Source organism: Amblyomma americanum, chromosome 5, assembly GCF_052857255.1.
Source record: "Amblyomma americanum isolate KBUSLIRL-KWMA chromosome 5, ASM5285725v1, whole genome shotgun sequence".
Lineage (NCBI taxonomy): Eukaryota > Metazoa > Arthropoda > Arachnida > Ixodida > Ixodidae > Amblyomma > Amblyomma americanum.
The window spans coordinates 120,954,074-120,975,484 of record NC_135501.1 but is presented as its reverse complement, the minus strand read 5'-3'; the positions used below and the strand labels follow the sequence as shown (position 1 = coordinate 120,975,484).

Genomic DNA, 21,411 nt, shown 5'->3' with positions numbered 1-21,411 from the left:
GGCAAGTGTTTTCAACAAAGGAAGAAACCTTACCGCTATGTTGTGCGAAAGTCGATGAACAACATTATAACACAATAAACAAGAGAATTATAGCAACTTGCTTATGAAATTCTGCGACCTGGAAAAATATTCAGAAAGCACATTGCACGTGCAGCTAAGCGAGGAGCCTTGATTGGCTTAGTAGGCTGCGCAACAGGGGAAAAAAAACTCTTCATGAAGTGAACAACTTGAATAATAACAAAACGCAAACTGCCAGAAATTTCAATAGCAGCCGTGGATGTGACTGTTTTTATGATAGCACACCTTCGACAAAGCACTTCAGCCTAATTGCATTACGCGATGATAGATGGTACAGGTAGAAGCAATATCAGAGCGGACAAGAAAGCGCGTGGCATCCGCGCTTTGTGAAGCACCACCACCGAAAGCCAATAAGAATTTGCAGGAAACGCACTTCCGCAATAAGCACCGTTGGCTGCTCTTTCTATGCATGCGCCTGGTGCAACCAAATCTCGCCGGATCGCGGCGGCAGTGCTACATGAATCACGGAAGCCACGTGCTTTCCTGTTCCCTGTGATACTGCTTCTGCCTGTGCATCCTTAAAAGAGGAAGGCACTCCCTGGTGGCTCAAACAAATGGAACTCCCCGTAGACGCGGCCGATTTGACCTGGGTCCACTTGGTTACCATTATCACAGTGTATACAGTCCGGAAGGCGCGCTCGCTACTCTCTGCCAATGGCCCCTTTAGATCCGTCCACCCATGATAAGTGCCGCTGGGAAGAGATGCATAGAAGTGTCTCTCAAGACTCAACTATATAATAGCTGCATCTTGTCAGTGCTGAAGTATCAAATATTAACATGGAGGCTAACGAAATCTCTTGAAATTTAATTCAGCGAATTGAACAGAACCCGACGCGGTGGCTCAGTGGTTAGGTCGCTCGTCTACTGAGCCGGGGTACCCGTGTTCTAACCCTACCGCGCCGGCCGCATTTTTATGGAGGCGAAACGCAAAGGCGCCCGTGTGATGTACGATGTCAGAGCACGTTAAAGATCTCCAGGTGGTCGAAATTATTTTGGACCTCTCTACTACGGCACCTCTTTCTTCCTTTATTCTTTCACTATTTATTTCTCCCTTCCCTTAAGGAGCACTTCGGGTGTCCACCGAGATGTGAGACAGTTACTGCGCCATTTCCTTTCGTCAGAACCAATTTCATTTCAAACTAACAGGGAAACAATAAGCCACATGAAGAGAGGAGAATGGTTCAGGCAGCAAACGCTAGTTAAGTATATGGTGGCTGAAATTAAAAGAAGAAATCTACATAGGTAGGGTATGCAAAGCTCAGGGAAGACATCCTGGGATTATTGGGGTAATGGGATGGATTACACGAGAAAGAAAAAAAGGGGGCTGAGGGTGGCTGAGAGTTAGGCGAAAGGATAAAGTTGGGAAGTTTGCGGCGATAGGGTGATTCCTGCGAGCGCAGGACAAGGTGAAATGCAAAGCAGTCGTATATGTCTTTGTACCGCAGCTGAGTTAATTGGGCTGAGGAAGATGACGGGAACGATGTGGTGACCTGGGCTATGCGTCGTAGTTAGTCAATGGGCAGAGGCGAATTCTCAGTTAGTGCATGGGACAGGGGCGGCGGTGCCGTTGACTCGACGCAAATTTTCTGACGCTGAGTGGTAATAATGATGATTAAGAAATATTGATCCGTAAGCAAGCCACACGTGCATTAAGTCCTTCTGCATCACGTGGGAAATAAGCACTCACTATTCACAGCAGTTTCGAAGCAAAACCATATGTTGCATGATTAAGCACAACGGAGAGCTGAGATAAGTGGTACAGATTGAAACAATAAAACCAACGGAAAACGTGCAGGTATAGTAGAGACAAGAACAACGGCACATTATCAGCTAACCTTATTCTAGTACAGATCACACATATACCCTGCAGGAATAAAACCAGGCATGTGTACAAATGAGAATTCGCGTGGAAAAGACAATAACCCGACAGTAAAGGAAAGACTCCCGTTATACTGTGGTTTCGTCATTTTCCTATAAGTGCTGTAAATATCTTAACAATATATACATATTTTTCAATATGTTCAATGACGCGTTATTAACACATGTATCTGCTTTCTGATGTCACAGATCTCCCCGGAGAACACTTGGACCGAACGAATAGACTAGGCGACGGGTGTACCCAAGCAAACGCATATTTAATACACCCTACGTGGCACAAACACTAGCACACAAAACTGAGAAACCAACACCAAACACAGAGACTATAAATACACACAACCCGGGCAAACTGCTACCAGCGTCTACTACTAGCGTTCTCCTGTTAGCGGTCGGCGTTCGTGCTCACGGTTGGTTCGGTGCGGCTGCGGCGTTGCATGGGTCCAGTAGTCGGCGTCGAGATTGGCATTCGACGAGCTCAGGTTGGCGTCGCTGGCGGCGTCTTTGGCTACGTTGTACAAGCTCCTGGTCCAAGCGCCCGTGGAGATGATGCCCCTGATGTTGGCGTTGGGGGCACCACCCGAATGGGTGGCAACAGCGCTGGAGACACCCCTGGCCGCAGCAGGTGGTACCGTCCTCCATTGACTCCAGCGAACGTGCCCAGGAACGGCAGGAAATCCACAATGCGAAGCCGTAGAACGCGACCTCACCGGAGCAGTAGCTGGCGTCGCTCTCTTCCAGCCGAAGCGTCCCTGACCCGCCGCAGCCTCCGCTTCTCTGTACTTTCCCCCCGTGCCTCGCTCTCCCTCGAGCTTTTCTAGCCTTGGCGTTAGTCCACGTAATCATTGTCGCCGTCTTCTCCTTCTTCTCTTCTGATCCAATCATCTCTTCCCTCCTCCCTGAATACTTCTTCATCTTCTTTAGTCTTCGGTTAATCAACGTCATCCTTATCGCCATCCTCTTCATCTTCTTGAAACCTCTTTCTTTCATGCTTTTATTTCAGACTACCTATTATAGGTGACAATGGTATGCCTGCAAAACTTCATTATGGCTCCTAATTTTTACACGCCCAAGGATGGTACTGTTTTTTAGTAGCGGTATGCACTTGTGCTTCCTGAAGTGCTTAGGAGAATTCAAGCTTTCAATCGGAGATAAAAAACTTTCATCCTCTCGGAGCCGGGCATTAGTACAGCGGCCCGTTCGTGGGACATTCAGCCGCCCGCACACTTAACACGAATGACGGACATCGCTGCCAGAGACACGAAGCGTTAGCCGCCGGATGCACGATCATGTTCTCAATGTGTGCGGTCACTGATAGTCGCTGCGCTTTTCGATTTGTCTGCTTATTCGCTGTACCGGATCGTCGCGTAGACAACGCACCCGGGAAGAGGGTGTTTTCCCGAGTTCGCTAGCGGTTGTGTCGTTGCGCGTGGACTGAAGTTTTCGCAACGCGAGAACTCCATATTGCGCGTGAAGTGGTCTGCACTTAAACAAAGTCAATTGAGAGTCAAGCGTCATCCTGTGTGTCTCTACAATGTCTGCGTCCTTTCTAGTTGTTTAATAGTTCCAAATACGCTGCAAATGTTTCATTTCGTGGTCAAAAATGTAAGAACCTGGTGTTTGATAGCGCAAGAGAGCCTGCATTTTGAAGAAGCGTTTCAGTGAAGTTTGGCCTGTGTTGCGTTTTGGTTTCGTATTTGTTCAATCAAGGCGGTGGATTTCATACACGGTTGGATGAATTGACATTTTTAACTTGAGTAAAAAAATGAACTTACGCGACCCATTCACACTTGGGATGCGGGTGATAAATCTTTTGATGACCTAAAATAGGTTCTTAATAACAGATGTGCGAGTCGCACAGTGTTTGCCTCTTCATTTACCTTAAAAAAAATAAGCATTAACTGGGACCACTCTTCACATCATAATTTGTCTTGAATATGGTAACATTATTCCTTTACGTAGGAACACGTGCCACGTATGACCCGAGCCAGTCTTCGAGCTTCACAACTATATATTACGCCGTCGAAACCATGTTCGGAGAGAGCACCCTCTACGGCTACATGGGTGGCGACAGGCACCAGCTAGGAGATGGTCCAATCACAGAGGAATTTCTCATCTGCCATGTACGCTCTGAACCGAGCATAAAACGAAGAATCTTGAGCGCATTCTGTTTGCAAGTGTGTGGATGTTATATTGAAAAGAAATGTGGTAGTAATGTTACACTGTGTACATTCTGCTGCTTTGCATGTTAAAAGCAGCGATAAATTTTTGCATCAAAGTATCACATCGCACCTCGTGTTTGACAGAATTGGCGCTAAGGCGTTTGGTACGGCTTACCTACATTGTGCGAATTACGGCCTCTAAACAACCAAAAGGTAGATCCATGCTAATGTCTAGACCTTCGAAGCTATAGCTTGGAAGGCAGCGAAGTGTAAAAGCTGCAAGACCTTCCACCAACTTCTGCAAGTAGTGCAAACGGTTCCTCGCGACTGGCAAACACGTCATGCATGTTTCTAGGGCTGCTGCCTAGAGAAGGCATCTGGATTAAATTATTCCGGAGCCCTCCACTACGGCACCTCTTTCTTCCTTTCTTCTTTCACTCCCTCATTTATCCCTTCCCTTACGGTGCGTTTCAGGAGTCAAGCGATATATGATACAGATACTGCGCCATTTCCTTTCCCCAAAAACAATTATTAATATTATTAAAGTTAGTACATAAAACGTTATTCCCAACTGGACGGTAGACGTCAGTAAATGAAGCTTAAACTAGTCCTTAACCAGGGCGAGATAAATGTACCAAAATCTGATGGCCAATACAGAAAATTTATCTCGCGCAAGAATAATAATAATACTTGTTTTTTGGGGAAAGGAAATGGCGCAGTATCTGTCTCATATATCGTTGGACACCTGAACCGCGCTGTAAGGGAAGGCATAAAGGGGGCAGTGAAAGAAAGGAAGAATGACGTGCCGTAGTGGAGGGCTCCGGAATAATTTTGGACCACCTGGGGATCTTTAACGTCCACTGACATCGCACATCACACGGGTGCCTTAGCGTTTTTCCTCCATAAAAACGCGGCCGCCGCGGTAGAACATTGTGTGTTCCACTGAACGGCTGAGTTCATAAGTAGTTTGAAATTCAGTTCCTGTGCTTCAATTAGGAAATGCACAGTTTACAGGTGACTGGACGACACGCCGACCTGCTTGGCAGGGCTTGTATGCGACTACTTACTTTTCTAGGCCGTATGTGTTACATATTGTTGCTGCTAGATTCTTCCAGTGTCCATACTGATTAGGACAACTTGCACAGGCACCATAAGATGCTGCAGCTGATTAGGCCGTATGTGCCCTGAGCTTCGCAGTTATTGCGACGAGGACACATAATACGTGCCGAGCCGGTTTTAATAATTAAACATATTTTTTATAGAAACAGTTATAAGCTTGAAAAAAATGGCGGTGGTTCAGCTCTGGTTAAACCTGGGGTGACGCGATAGCTACAGCTGGCCTAGTGGAACTTGGTCACGTGACGTAGTCACCCACCAAATGACGAACCACGTGACCAACCACGTGACAGCGTGGCCCACGCCGAAGGCTTGAAATGCTACCGTAATGTAGCTATCACTACAAAAATGAGTTCTCAAGACATTTTCTTCTTGATATATTAATTTCTATTTATCAGTGCAGGGCAGATGCTGATTCGAAGGAAATATTTGTGGAAGTCGTGACGTTTTCATGTGTGATATCTGGATGAAATACATTGAATTTTCACTGCTAATGTTTTTAATTTTTTTGTGCTCCTTAAGATAATAGATTTCAGAAATGGGCCAGATGGCTACCATGGCGTACGACGGCATCCTCGGACTCGATCACGATGAACTGTCGCTGTTCGACCATTTCATCAAGGAGGGCCTTATTGCCAAACCATGGCTGGGATTCTACCTCAGCAGCAAGCCTCGCGAGGACGGTGAGGCGATGTTCGGAGATGCCCACGAGAGGCACTACAGAGGGTCGCTTGTGTTCTCGGAGGTTGAAGGAAGGTACTGGCAGTTTCATCTTCAAGGGTGAGTTCTTTCCAAACCAGTTGGTGACTACAATTTCCTATCTGCAAACGCAGCGGGTTCCTCAAAGGTGCGCATAATGGACACTTGTAAGAATGCAGTGAAAGGTGACCTGCTGTATGAAATTAAATTAAGGACAAATGTAGCCAGAGATATTGAGGAAAACAGGTAGCCCTTTATCAGAGTGATATTTCAGTAGAGTTTGGTTGGTGGCTAATTGGTTCATGTTTGTTCCAAGGGAAATTCTTTTTCAGCGCGACACCTAAGCGAGGCAAGAGAGATGCTGTCAAGATTCTGATATGATGGATGAGTTTATGAGTGAATATATGTGTGCGTGTTCTTTTCTAATAAAAAGCTGTGAGTTACCGCCTGTCTTGACGCTTTTATATGTCCCGCTAAAGAAAGAATTTCAGTTTAAAGAATCAGAGAGACATAGAGAAAATGCAAGAGAAACATGGTCGCCGTTACTCTCTCGTAAAATAAGGACAATATAAAATTCGCTGGGGTGCCCATCATGTTGCAAAACAAGAGGAAATGAATATCACTGCTAAGAGCCTGCATATTGTCCCTTAGGAACATGCGGACTGTGTTATGTAAAAACGTCAGGGATTGCTGGACACACATTTATGTACTTGCGCCCATGCAAAGCACGTTTATGATGTTTCCAGTTTTAGCAGGTGAATACTCAAGGTTGCCGCTCTCGCCTACGATCAGATCCCCTTTACGCCTCTAAGCACATTCGAGCCTCAAAAGTTTTGACCGCCAAACCCTGTGCGAAGAGGGAACCACCCATCGATTCAACGAAAAGGTGGTCGTTGTTTCCCATAGAAAGGAAATTTTTCTGGTGATAGATAGTGTGTTTATGCGGATGGCGCAGTAAACGTCCTTTCCTGTCGAGAAAGTACCTCCTACGAGTCTTGCGTTGAGGATGTCACGAAATAAAGTAATAACTTTCCTCCCTTCATTCGCTGAAGAATGCAACAGCGTGGGTTTAATGTGTTTCAACATCGTGCTTATGGCCGTGCCACGGCATGGTCTCCATGAGTTAAATTTCTACTTCCTTTGAACAAACTGACGTCACCCGAGGCTGCCTCTTCAGTTCTTTCCTGTGCCTGCCTTCGAGCCCTGCTGGTCACCCTGCCAGCCCTAAAGCTTGGCGCCCTGCTCGTGCATGTTCACATAACAGCCAGGATGTGTAGGCCATCAGCATCAAGTTTTCCTCCGCTCCATGAAGTTTTCCTCTATACGTTGCCATCATGAATGCGTAAACTACAAGGCTCAACACTAACATATTACAACGCATTATAACATATAATCGAGCGCGTAGTCCATGACTCATGCAGGCGTTCAGCCCCAGGACCACCTGTGCTCTATTTGGGAGGACGAATATGTATAACGGTACCGACAATTACTCCAGAGAGATGACCCATTAAGTTCAGAGAATGCGCTGAGAGCAATTCCTAAAAAAGAGACGAACTGCTTAAAAATAACCAGTGTAGACGATATCTTAAAACAAAACGCGTCCGTGCGACGAACCCGGCGTAAAATGTCAGTACTTTCACCCCTACTGAATAAATTAATTCTTTACTTCCTTGTACGAAGCTACAGCTCCTTTCATTAACAGCTTAGACCTTGTAGGATACACCTATTCCCGTCTCTGTAAAAAGTATCCCTATTAAGTCATTAAGCCAGTTTACTATACAGAAGCTAGTAAAAAAAATCTTTGTAAACTATCGCTTTTCAGCAAGGCGCCAAAACTATTTGACGAACAACAGAATTAATATGTGTAAAGTAGGTTTCTCAATGAACTTTCTGATCCTCACTTATCCTCCAACTATTCGATAGTATCCAGGTAGGAGACACGGAACATTTCTGCTTCGGCGGCTGCCCAGCAAGGATTGCTCCTGCGGACACGTTCATAGGAGGACCAGCTCGTGAAATCGAGCGCATCAACAGCGTCTTGGGTGCTCAAAAGAACGCCCAAGGAGAGGTAGGTTCTAACAGCATTGGAGAATATGATGGCCTTCTAGGAATACCATTCATGGAGCGCCTTATACTCGGCTCAGAAAGAAATTTCCACAAGCAGTACTGAAGATGAATTGGCACAAAGCATGGAGGCTTTAGCTGCGTCAGAGAGCAGCACGCAACAGAGAGCGGCGGTTCCCCTACTCACCCTACTCTCCGCCGAGACAAAAAGATAGAAAGCCGACAAATCTAGCGCAAGTTCCAAATAGTGTATATTCCGAAACTAAATAGACATATCTAGAAACATATGTATATATTAGAAGACAGCATATGACTAACAGGAAACCTCAGCAGTCATGCGGGCATTGTGGAATCAGGGTATAGAAGAGTCCACAATGCCCGCATGACTGCCATAGAAGAGTACCCGCCGCGGTGGCTCAGTGGTTAGGGCGCTCGGCTGCTGATCCGGAGTTCCCGGGTTCGAACCCGACCGCGGTGGCTGCGTTTTTATGTAGGCAAAACGCTAAGGCGCCCTGTAAGCACGCTAAGGTGTGCTGTACGATGTCAGTGCACGTTAAAGATCCCCAGGTGGGCGAAATTATTCCGGAGCCCTTCACTACGGCATCTCTTTTTTCCTTTCTTCTTTCACTCCCACCTTTATCTCATTCCCTTACGGCATGGTACAGGTGTCCACTGATATGTGAGACAGATACTGCGCCATTTTTCCCCCCAAATCCAATTATTATTATTATAGAAGAGTCTGATGTGGAAATACTGCAAGATATATGAATTGACTGCACAGCTACAACAGTGCTCCAAAAAGTCGTAAATAAAACTTCAATAAGAAAGGGTGCCAGGAAGGAAAACACGCTACCCCCAATGCATTTCAATGACTTTTTACAGGAGGTGCGCAGATGCCTGTATTGGGAACAATGGACCAAAAGAGTTAATGAAGCATACCTAAGTTAGCTGCGATTCGGTGATGCCATTGCCTTGTTAAGTAACATAGGAGATGAACTGCAAAGCATGGCCACTGAGTTGGACAGGGAGAGAGCAAAACTGTAGGTCTAAAAATTGTAAGGCAGAAACCAAAGTATGTTCAACAGCATCGCAACGGAACAGCAGTTCACAATTGGTAACAAAGGGTTCGCAGTGGTAAAGGAATACGTCTACTTAGGGCAGGTTGTGAGAGCTGATGCTGGAGAGATAGCAGGTAAGGATGCGCTAATTAATTTTATAATGAATACTGAATGCTTTAAGTCACAATAGGTAACAAACCGGCCGACGACTACCTGTGAAGAATGCAAAGGCAGGACCGATACGTTTTCATGGTGAGCCACACCAGACTTGTTTAGACTGGAGCTATTGAAAGAGTCATCTCCTTCTTCAATCCTGAACCTTTGAAATATAAATAAACTAATTTGGAATTGAAAATGAAATCTGTTATAAGCCTTTGTTAGAGGAACTTATATCGGCGGCTCTGTCATTCAACCAGCAGCAGGGTAAAATGTGGCCTTGACTCTACTTACAACAAACGCACCTTTGCATTCTTCATGCCCTTTTGGGGTGAATCCACGCTGGGTTCACCCACATCCTCGCTTATGAGGACAGTACTTTGAGAGTCGAGATGTAGCTGTGGCTCAGATCCACACCCCGCACTGCTGGCAAGCAGCGTAGGAAAAGTTTTATTTTCTTCTGCAAAAAGGACGGAAAACCATCACTATGCATCTATTCTTACTTGCGTGCTCTGTACAGGTCTGTTTCAAGAATTAACCTATACTAAAGGCCTGAAATGTCTCATTACCTTAAATTGGTTAATTATGAAATGCACTGTTCAATGCGTTTGTGAAATCTACAAATATTGCTGCGTCTAAACACGGTGTCGTACTTTGTCCCTTTGTTTCAGTACGAAGTGAACTGCCGAAACGTCAGGCGCCTTCCCGACATAAAGTTCGCTGTCGCTGGACGAGAGTTCAACCTCCGCTCTAAAGAATACGTGGTGGAGGTAAGTGAGCGATGCAAATTTCATGGTTTTTCTATACTTCTCCCTGTGATCAACAGCCTTGATTGGCAGTGCCACTTTCAGTAGGACACTGGAAGCAATTTTATTGAATTTTTTTGTTTGCTGCCAGTTGATTTTTCGGATTCTTGAGCCGCAAAAAGTCTTTATAGCTGAGAAAAAGAAACATTAAGACAATATTTTCGGGGATATTATTTGAAGCTGTCACGTTGATGCTGAAAAGTACTCCGTTCTCAAGGACTGGAACTGGCTGGCAGTGTGGTTTAGCCTCAGCGACGAAACTCGTTCCGCTCGAAAGACACGTAGAGGCCGAGGTAACACGAACTCTAACTTCCAACGAGTTGAAGGTTAGCGCGCTTGTTAACTACTTCTGAATTGTCCGCATCCTTTTAGTGCTACAGGCTTAGTCAGGAGGAACCAGGTCTTCCAAGAAGCCACCCAAATATGCAGAGCGCTTTGGGCTCAGATTAAGCATGACGTCAGTGCGGTTTTTTTTTCTTGAAGGCAGAGTGCTGCTGATAACTAAACTTTATTTTTTCGCATTTTCTAGCACGCTAGAGCTATTTTCCCTTGAAGAAAGCCCCTTTTCGATTAGAATAGAGTAATGAAGGTATAAACGCCATCTTCAATTCCTCCACAGTGCTGCTTCAAGAGGCAGGATATCCTTTAAATTTTGCACTATTTGCACCGACTATTGATTCGTCCGTGGTGATTCACACAGAAGGAAATAAATAAATACTCTAAATAATTGACGTGAAAAAAATTTATTCCTTTTATTTATTTTTCTTGTGAGCCGTCACGTCTCTCAGTGTTTATGGCACTCGGCTGCTGACCCGAAAGACACGGGTTCGATTCTGGACGCGACGGTTGATTTTCGATCTAGGCAAAATTCTAGAGGCTCATGTACTGTGCGATGCCTGCGCACGTTAAAGAACCCCAGGTGGTCAAAATATCCGGAGCCCTTCACTACAGCGTCCCTCATAGCCTTAGTCGCTTTGCGACGTTAAACACCCAGTAAACTAAATGTAATTATTTCGCTGTACCTCTACTACCGCTTTCCAGTTTTAAGGAACGACGAAGTTTGGAAGCGCTCCATGTCTGAAAACGTAATAAAATTAAGTTTGCGGTTCGGTGGAGCGGTTAGAAAGTTTTTAAAAGTTGAAACACAAAAAACATGATCGTCGATGTCAGTGCACGTTAAAGATCCCCATGTTGTCTAAATAATTCCGGAGTCCTCCACTACGGCACCACTCTCGTCCTTTCTTCTTTCACTTCCTCCTTTAACCCTTCCCTTCCGGTGCGGTTCAGGTGTCCAACGATATATTAGACAGATACTGCCCCATTGACTCTCCCCGAAAACCAATTCTAATATTGTTAATATTATTCTCCACTGCACTTATTGGCGCGCACACAAGACGAAACACACACCCGTTTTTCTCTTCCACAAATAATCCACCTCGCAGCGTCTCTTAGACTGCATGAATTTGCGGTCAACCTTGTTGACTTTCTGCTCGTCCAACTGCTCGACGGAAGGGCACACTTAAGTTTTGGACCTGAAAAATATGTAGCAACAAAAACTCTGCTATTCAAGCGTCGTACAACGCAGTGTTCGCCCTTCAGCTGCCGCAGTGACACAAAAGAGCTCCGAGAGCCATGGGCGCTAGTTTTCTGTTGCAGTTATTGTAACTTTAGTGGTTGAAGAAGTCTTCAGGGGAGAGTAGTTCCTTTGTGACAGGGAGTGCTATCGAGGAAAAAATGTACTCTACTCCAACCCTGAGCGGCCACTACAGATATGAACAGGTGTGTTGTCCAGAGCCAAAAGGCACGGTCAGGTTCGATCGCAATCTAAGCCCAGCATGCTAAGCTATCAGAAAAACTAGAGGCACTCTGGATGAAACAGAACGCCGCAAATATGGGATCCATTCACTTTCATTGCCCTTTCTAGCTCAAAGAGGCCAAAATATTGTTATCATTTATCATTTATATTGTTATCAAAATTGGCAGCACAAACGACCTTAACAGTGACTTCCAGCTACGTCAGTTCTGAAATCTGCTTGCCTTCGTGCAAACGTCAACTAAAGGAGATCTATCTTAAACCGTTGTGCCACAAATTCTGCTGGCCTCGCGCGCATAGGCAGCAGGACTGCTGGCTGAATCACAAAAGGGTAGAAAACTGGACGAGTAGGTAAGGGTTCATGTTATTGAGGCACCGAAAACATTTGGACGGAGACGTAGAAAGACAGAACAAGTGCTTGCTATAAACTGACAAATATTTCTTGGAACATGCAGTATATACAAAAGAGAAAACAAAAGAGCAAAAAGCGCATGACTGAATCACTCTGAACTATTTTGGTGTGCTCACATCCTCAAGAGTGTGGGTACATTCCACCAACGGATGAGTGCCCATGCCCTGTCACTTCTGTATCGAAGGAAAGCTCCAATGACTACAAGAAAGAATCGATTTCCTGTTTTCACCTACATCACAAGTTGTCCTAGGGGAAAATGTATAACACTTCGAAAACGTATTAAACGGATTAATGTACACACTTCGAAGGTAAGCGGGAACTGTGCGGTTGGCCTAAATCATCCCAACGCAGTTTCCCAGGGGCAAACGCGGAAGTAAACATTTCATATTCTACATTTCTTTTGCAAGCCAGCTCAAGTTTATCAAAAAGGTTGCTACCTAATCGTAGGTCCTCCTGTGCGCTTGCACCCTGTATATGTGACCTCCAACTCTCTGGTAAGTCGAGTAGGATATCCACCTCTGTTCTAGGTCCTGTAAACAATTAACACTAGCTCTCTTTCGCCTTGGTAAGGAGCGACACACGTTTACCTTGCGTGATTGATAATTTTTAAACTTTGCCTGATTGAGAAAGATGACATCTCTCTGTACAAAACATCAGAAAGGTATAGAAACCTTCCGCCCTACTATGAGTTGCAAACAACGCAATCTGAGTGAGACGAAATGCAAGCACACAATAATATTTGGCTTGAAGAACGCTTAATTGCATTGCTATTGACGTTCTCTTCGGAAGTCTCGCAGGCGTTGTCAGCATGTTATGAAGATTTTCATAGATAATTTTTCTAGGCAAATACGCTTGCATATTTTCCGTTTTCGTGTTGAAGTTTCGCTCCGCAAGCACAGACCACGCGTCTGCAATGCATTCTGGTCATCCTTAAAACCGAGCAGTGCGCCAAACGCAGAAAAAAAAAGTATTTGGGTACGATCAGTTCAACTCTGGTTAGTAATAGAATATTCATGCGCTTTTGCAGAGTCATCCGCCCATGTCATTCGCCCACCCACCCTTCTGCCGCCCCATGCTGCTCTTGCCGTGTGTTCTTGCCTTCTTGCCTTCTCGTAGAAGGTAGTCTACGGGGCTCCAGATCGCAGATAGCATATCTGGCCTAAAACTCGAAGGAAGGCAATACCTCTAAGTGGCAGACTGTGTTCTTCGCGGCCAGGTGGCTCGTGCTCCCGACCGTACAAGAAAGCGACGACTTTGCTAGGCTCTGAACCTCCAGATTACTGCTTTCGCTCTAATTAGAGTTGGGGCACTCGCTGAAGGAGACAACTTTTGGATCCTTTGGAACTGTTTTCACAACTGCGGTTATAGTGCCTTGCATGTTTTAGGTAGTGTGCTAGTTACACCAGACTGCGCGATATTTCAACGACGCGATCCTTACTTCCGCAGTCTGAGTGAACGAGCCAGGAAGGCACAACTACTAAGGCCAAAAGCGTGGGCTCGATATGCGCCCGGCTGTTTTTTTTTTCAGTGGAAAGGCCAACAGATAAAAGAAGCTCAGTACTACGTTTACACTTGTTAAAACAGTGCAAAACAGTAAAGCAGAGACATCTTACAAAGCGACGGAGATCATTGCTATCCCCAAGCCATTTCTTTTCAAGGTTCCGGAATAAATATCTCAAGAGCAAAGAATTGGCACCACTATTTATATCAAATGCTCCTCAAACCCTTCTTGTTTTATATATTGGGTACATATCTTGAGATATCATAGCAGTGCTGTGGTCCCTCTTTTATTCGGAGGAACTTAAACCACACAATGTGCTTCATAAATACCGGGTTTCTCTCCTTTTAAGGTGGAGACATCCACCGGCAATCGCTGCTACAGTGGCTTCGCAGAGGCATCCCAGAAGGCAGGCGTAACATGGCATCTGGGACATCCGTTCCTAAGGAACGTCTACACTGTGCTCGTAGCACCGACCAGTGAGTCGGACGGGTTGGGCAGAGTTGGTTTCGCCTATTCGCGCTGACAGAAAACGCGAAGGACTACGTTGAAGAGCAGAGTCAAGAATGACTGAGGTATGCGGTAAACAATTGAAATAAATCTTTCTTGACAATTTAAAGACTCCATTCCTTTATTTTCGGTTTTCGGCAAATTCTTTTGATGCATAATTAATTTGCTGCGAATTTTCTTCAGCCTCCTAATATTTTTGCCTTCTTCAGCTACCAATCATATTTCGGCACTATGCAGCTTTTTACCGAAACACTTTTTATTTAAAATTTGAGAACGTGCACGCCGTATGAAAGAATTATGCAAATAACTCTTTTCTAGAACAATTCACACAAAAAAACTTTTGCTTTACTTTGACCGTTTTAAAGCATTTTGTTTGCCCCACTCTTCAATGAATTGGAGGTGAATTGCCGTTGTGCTTGAGGTCGATCAATTCCAAAGAAAAGAACTTTTTCTTGTTCTGGCATGACAACCTGCGAGTCGTGATGGTGCATTTTGCATGTTGGCCAGAAATTGTAAGATCAACCATTAACGACCATAATATCTTGACAAGAGGCTTCCAGTCCACCTAGGTGGAATGAAGTTTGCAAGGATAGTTCGCTGAAAAAAAATGCAGGATTTGACAGCTATAATAAGAATTGTGCCGCTGTTCAAATATTTGCTCCAGGATCAAAAAGCTGAAGCCACTAATACCTGTCAAGCGTGAACTATATACACTGTCATATTTAGGAGAACATTCCTTAGACTTCGCACCCTAACAGCTTTCGCCACGCATAAGGAGAAACATATCCGCCAAGCACAACATATTGTCAAGGAGTGGTGACGGCAGTCCAGCGAGGAGGAAGACAGTGAAAAGAGCTTTCAAAAGAAACTCTCTATTTGGGCTGATTTTCTCCCGCAAAGAATGACTCAGCGGTTGCGTAGCAGCAAGCGTGCACGGCGGTCATCGAACAGACTGCCTGCCGCTCTCAGCGGCGCTCAATTTAAAACCGGCACTAAACATTCCAGATACGGCAAGCAAAAAAAATCTCGACAGTCTGGAGCAACCTAGAATTGGCTCCGATGGCCGCGATTGATCTAAATAAATCTGGTCGCGTCTTGCATCCCAGAGTGATAAAGCCGCGTGCCCGCTGCATTGAAAAATAAACAAAGAAACATAAATGAGCAAAGAAACATTGAAAGCTTTGCGTCAGTATCCAGTTATCTTTTTGAAAATAATTATATAATACAACGAAGCGGTTCAGACTACCGAGGCGTTTCAGACTAAGAAAAATAGGTGCCTTTACTAACACCACTTTCGTATAACTAGCTTACAGCAAATTTAATTATAAATAGAGTGTGGAAGATATAAAAATTGGGGAGAACATCGACCCATAGCCGGACGATAAGGAACGGGGAGACTCCATCTGCCCTGCGACTTTTCTGGGAAGAATTTGTTGCGGAGAAATTGAATTGCGATGATAGCAGTTGCTACGCCGTGCGAAAATACATGCGCTTTAGAAAGTATGCAGGCAAGCCAACCCGTTCAGTGCGTTTAACTAGTCGAAAAAGGAAAATTTTTGTCGAGCCACAGCGCCAAGGTAATCGCGTTTTCTTAATTCTAAAACATGGATGGATACTACTTAAGACCAGCTACAAATCTCTAATTGTAACTAGGCACCTAACTCTATTAGTTGGAATGTTACTTATTAAATATTAGTTAATCAGCTTGCTACTTAAGACGATTCAACGGTTTTCTGGTGTCCGCCAACCCTGGTATACTTTGTCGAAAAAGACATCTTTTCACCCCAGAAAGCGTACTTTTGTAAATTTTCGAGAGTTCGCTGAAACAACCGGTGTTTCAGGGAAGGTGATCACTCGTGTTTAAAATTTAGGTTTGTGAGGTAAACAGAACGTTTTTCCGAGATAGCAATGCCAGCGTTGGCGGACATCAAGAAACAGGCGAATCATATTACCAGCTAAGTGATTAAATAAACTTTAACAGTTAACTTTTTACTGTTAACAATAGGTACCTGATTGCATTTAGAGGATTGTAGCCGGCCGTTAGTAACAGCCATATCAGTTTTTAGAATTTCAAAAACGCCATTGCTCCCGCTGCTGTGGCACGACAAATTTTGGCTATTTCTACTAGTTATACCTATGGAGGGGTTGCTTCACCTGCATGCTTTTCTAAAGTGCATGTATTGTAGCAAGATGTAGCCAAATTTCCTGCCTTCCTTTCTGCCAGTAGCGGTCTAGGACTGCGTACATGGGCCTCAGTCAAGTCTTCGGACGGCTTTTTTGCCGATGCCCCCGCGTCTATTTTTAGGCCGACATCGTCACCAAATAAGGTCTTCTGGTGGACCTCTAGCGTCGTCGTCTTCTCGACAAGACCGCTCAGGCAGTTAAAGAGGCGACGCCTTCATGTTCCGCGGTTGCCAATCCGCCCTTCTTTCACCCCTTTGCTATGGGAGTGCCCTACCCTCATGGGCCTCACCGTATTGGGCTGTACCTGCTTGGCATGAGGTACGCCACCATCTGGTCCATACCAAACCGCCAGCATTTTTCCACTCACTTCACTTTGCAACTGACAAGCTCAACATTGGTCGTGCTGAATTTGGTCACATGCTCGAACTTGGAATTATTCTAACATTTTCAAGCAGTTTACTCTACGCTTCATATTTTCCCCAAAAAGACCGGTGACTGGCGGCCATGTGGCAACTACCGCGTTCTGAGAGCCCTCACTATCCCAGACCGCTACGCACTGCCACATATCCAGGATTTCACCGCAGAGTGTATGGCGACAAAGTTTTCTCGAGCACCGGCCCGTGCCCGAATACCACCAAACTCCGATTATAGATGAAGATATATCGAAGACAGCCATCGCAACACCTTTTGCACTGTTCGAATTCCTGCGGGTGCCATTTGGCCTCCGATTTGCTGCACAGTAAGTATCATTCACAACGACGCCGTTCGTTATCTGTCATTCGTATTTGCTAACGCAAACTATCTTCTTGTGACTACAATTTCTATCAAAGAGCACGAGCACCAACAACGCCATTCATTTGACCGTCTTTCCACAGATGGCATCATCAGCAAAGCTAAAAGTGAACTCGCTGTCCTTTCTTTTCACTTCCTTGGTCACCACATCGAGACCAATGGCGAATGTTCATCCCTTGGCAGTGATCTTGATGAAATGGGTTGGTCTATAAAAGGCCAGAAATCCATAAAACAATTCTATTGAAATTTTGATAATAAAAATTTACTTTCACGTGCATACTAAAAACACAAATGGTTTCAATGGTCAGTTCAGGACGTACAACACAGCAGTTCTCGGTCGTTGTTTATATTTTAAAACTATTTCTAGACTTGTGCCTTCGCTTTCCTTTCCGACTGTCCTCAATGATCAGCACCACAACCAAGCCGGAGGTCGTACGCACGGTGCCGCTTCTTCAAAGACCTGCCGAGTAACACACGTGCCATGTTTTTTTTTTTTTCAACTTGTGCATATCACGCAAAACGATTGGAAAATATTGTGAAAATCTCCTACACAAGGACTTTTTCTGCAAAAGAGAGCAAGAGGCACACGTCAGCAAAGGTATAGTGAGTGCAGTGGGCAATGCAGCTGTTATCTCTTCGCCTTACTGAAGCCTTTGTTGTCGCATTTTTTCAAGTGCTCGCATTTCGCGTTTTTCCTCTTTGCGCCAGATCGCCGCGTTATCACCCTCCTTCACTGCATGCTCGTTCGCACCGCTATCTATTGCCACCTGGTGTTCTCAGGTGGCGCTGAGGTGTCTTCGAAGACGTTGAAGTGTCTCGCGCTGGCTGGCTGGCTGCTTGCGGTATTCTGCTGGTTAGCGACCTGTCTCCCTGTTTTCCGTTACATATTTTGGTGGAGGTGCGTGGAAAGGGTCATCGCGTATGCAAGCCGCACGCTTTCTCGCGCTGAAACAAACTATTCGACCACAGAAAAAGAATGCCTTGCGGTTATGTGGGCAACCATGAAATTTCGTCCGTACCTCTACGGCCGCCCGTTCAAAGTAGTTACCGACCACCATTCGTTGTGCTGGCTTGCAAATCTTCGCGACCCATCGGGGCGCCTAGCCCGATGGAGCCTCCGTCTCCAAGAATTCGATTACACCATTGTGCACAAATCTGGCCAGACGCACGAAGACGCTGACGCACTCTCTCGCGCGCCCGTCGGGTTAGCGGATGATAGCATAGAGGACGAGAGTGGTTTTATTGGAGTTGTCAGCGCCTTAGACCTAATGACCCGCCAGCGAGCTGACCCAGACCTGCGACCTATCATTGATTATCTGGAGGGCCGAGCTTCTGTCGTACGCCGACAATTTTCTAGAAACCTGCCGGCCTTCTGTCTCCGGAACGGCATTTTGTTTAAGAAAAACTCCAGCACTGTTGACCGAGCGCACCTCCTCGTCGTTCCGGCAGATCTCCGCGCCGATATCCTTCTTGCTTGTCACGATGAGCCGACCTCCGGCCACTTGGGCTTTGCCCGCACACTTGCACGCGTGCGCCAGGCGTATTATTGGCCCAAACTTTCTCACGCCGTCCAGCGTTACGTCAGAGGCTGCCGCGATTGCCAACGTCGTAAGGCGCCTCCTCTCAAGCCAGCGGGCTTGCTCCAACCTATTGAACCCCCTCGGACGCCTTTTGATCAAGTCGGCATCGATCTTCTGGGCCCATTCCCTGTGTCATCGGCCGGTCATAAATGGATCATAGTCGCGACCGACTATTTAACAAGGTATGCGGAAACTAAAGCGGTGCAGCGCGGTACGTCATCTGAGATCGCCCAGTTTTTTATGCAACAAATCGTGCTGCGTCATGGCGCACCGTCCCACGTAATCACTGATCGAGGTACGGCGTTTACGGCACAGCTCATGCGCGACGTGTTCGAGCTCAGTCACACGAACCATCGCAAAACTACTGCCTATCACCCACAGACGAACGGGCTCACAGAGAGACTCAACAGAACGATCGCCGACATGATCGCAATGTACATAGACTCGCAGCACAAAACCTGGGACGAGATTCTCCCGTACGTCACATACGCTTACAACACGGCCACCCAGGAGACGACCCGACTTACACCATTTCGTCTGGTCTACGGACGTGACGTTCAGACGATGCTGGATGCAATGCTTCCATGCAGCACTGATGACCACCCACTCACGCCAGACGCCGAGCAGTTCGCTCAGCGCGCCGAGGAAGCACGTCAACTTGCCCGTCTTCACATTCAGCGGCAGCAGGGCACGGATGCACGCCGCTACAACATCCGTCATCGGCACGTCGAATACCATCCGGGAGACCAAGTTTGGGTGTGGACCCCGGTACGCCGCCCAGGCTTGTCTGAAAAACTGATGTGCCGTTACTTTGGACCGTACCGAGTTTTGCGCCGCGTCACCGAAGTGACCTACGAAGTTCTTCCTGACGGGACTGTGCAGCCTCAGCGTCGTCCACCCCGCTCTGAGGTTGTGCACGTTGTCCGCATGACACCCTACTTCACGCGGTAATGGATAGTACGCTCAGTGTTCTGCTAGTTTTCGCGTGGGACACCTTCGCCCACCTCCCTTGTACATTTTTGTGTGCTTGTGCTGTTTTTTTTCTCTTTCCACTGCCCATACTGCAACCCCGCTTTTGTTTTTCTTTTTTTTGGAGGGGGAGTAATGCCACCTGGTGTTCTCAGGTGGCGCTGAGGTGTCTTCGAAGACGTTGAAGTGTCTCGCGCTGGCTGGCTGGCTGCTTGCGGTATTCTGCTGGTTAGCGACCTGTCTCCCTGTTTTCCGTTACACTATTGTGAGCCGTCCTCCAAGTGTCACTGGCAGGATGAAATGGTGGAGCTGCCTTTTTTCACCAAGTGTTTAGCATACACTCAAGAACTTCCTAGTGACTTGCCGTAGCATCCGGCGCCTGCCGTGGTCATCAGCCATGTGTACCTGGTCCGCTCCGCCCGGCTGTGCCCCAGTCTGACAGATCTCAACCGACCTCGCCGCTCACTCTAGCTCCGTCCACCGCCCAGACCACGAAAGACCAGGAACTGAGGACGTTGCCGCGAGCAGAATGGCCCGATCGACCCGAGGCGCTGCCCACACGTGAGGGCACCGAACTTTGCCTTTACCGTTCGGTGCGTCCAAGGACCTCGGCCGTCGGTTCCTGGCACCCTGGGGTCCGGATGCTTCATAGACTGGGGTCATTTGAAGATCGGCTCATCCAATGTGTTGGCAAGCCCTTCTCCTCTTTCTACATTCCACCATTTTTGGAGCCCTTCGTCATCTACAGAATTTCATCTTCAGTTCCTATCCTCTCGTTCACGATCGGGACGATATCCCGGAGGCCCCTGGTAGTGTGAGGGACTAGAAGACGACAAATTGCGCAGTGGCGGCGGCAGGAGTGCTCGCGCCAGGCCGTCCGCCAATAAATTATCCTGTAACCATCTGTCATCACATCTCACTCATCGGCTTGCCGTCACGTAACAATATGTCTCTGCGCTTTAAAGCATTAGGCGTCGCGGAATACGTCATTAGTAGTAGTAATTTTAAAAGAATCGGAGAAATGAGGAAGGAAGGAGACATTTCGTGATGCGCCATGGCGCCTCAAGGTTCTCCAAGAATTTGAGTCTTCACTGCTGCCCGTGCCAGTAAACGGCTATAGAGGTTCTAAAGAAGACCCTTAAAACCAGCCAAGCAGTCCATGGAAGAATACAGCACAGGACTTGAGCTAACGGGAAAGAGCTGCCAAAAGACGTAGCTCGGCTGTTAGGCCTACTGGAGACGCGCTCGGCCTTTGCGGTGATGAGGAGCCAAGTGGAAACAAGATAATGAACCCCCGGGTCATCGCCCGACCTCTGCGAGGGCCACGATGAATGCCGAACCGGGGTCTTCCTTCATCAGCGCTGGCCACGAGTCAATGCCTAAGGCCAGAACCTTGTCGCAGAGGGACATCGATGCCCGCACATGTGCAACGCCTGCCTATGTGACCTCAGGAGCATCGCAGGCACTGGAGGTGCAAAAAGCAGCTGCTAATTCAATACAGCGGATACCAACACCGGTAAAGGTTTCAGGGCCTCCAGTCGAAACGTCACCGGCAAAAAACGAAAGGCCCACCCCAGACATGCTAGTTGCCAACTAGCCTTCTCCACCCCACTAGCAATCATTTTGTTTTCACATCAGG

At 46.6% G+C, this 21,411-nt stretch overlaps 1 protein-coding gene across 2 annotated transcripts in view; it reads left to right on the top strand.

The window, feature by feature from the left end:
• Positions 1-21,411, top strand: part of LOC144132640 (lysosomal aspartic protease-like) — a 276,547-nt gene that overhangs the window by 195,782 nt on the left and 59,354 nt on the right. The window contains exon 5 of one of the 2 annotated variants that reach the window (XM_077665194.1): positions 14,090-14,348. The exons of the other annotated variant lie outside the window; for it this stretch is intronic. Coding sequence (XP_077521320.1) covers positions 14,090-14,263 — 174 coding nt within the window. The 3' untranslated portion in view covers positions 14,264-14,348. Of the gene's footprint in view, positions 1-14,089; positions 14,349-21,411 lie in introns of those variants that run through there. 2 annotated transcript variants of the gene reach the window in all.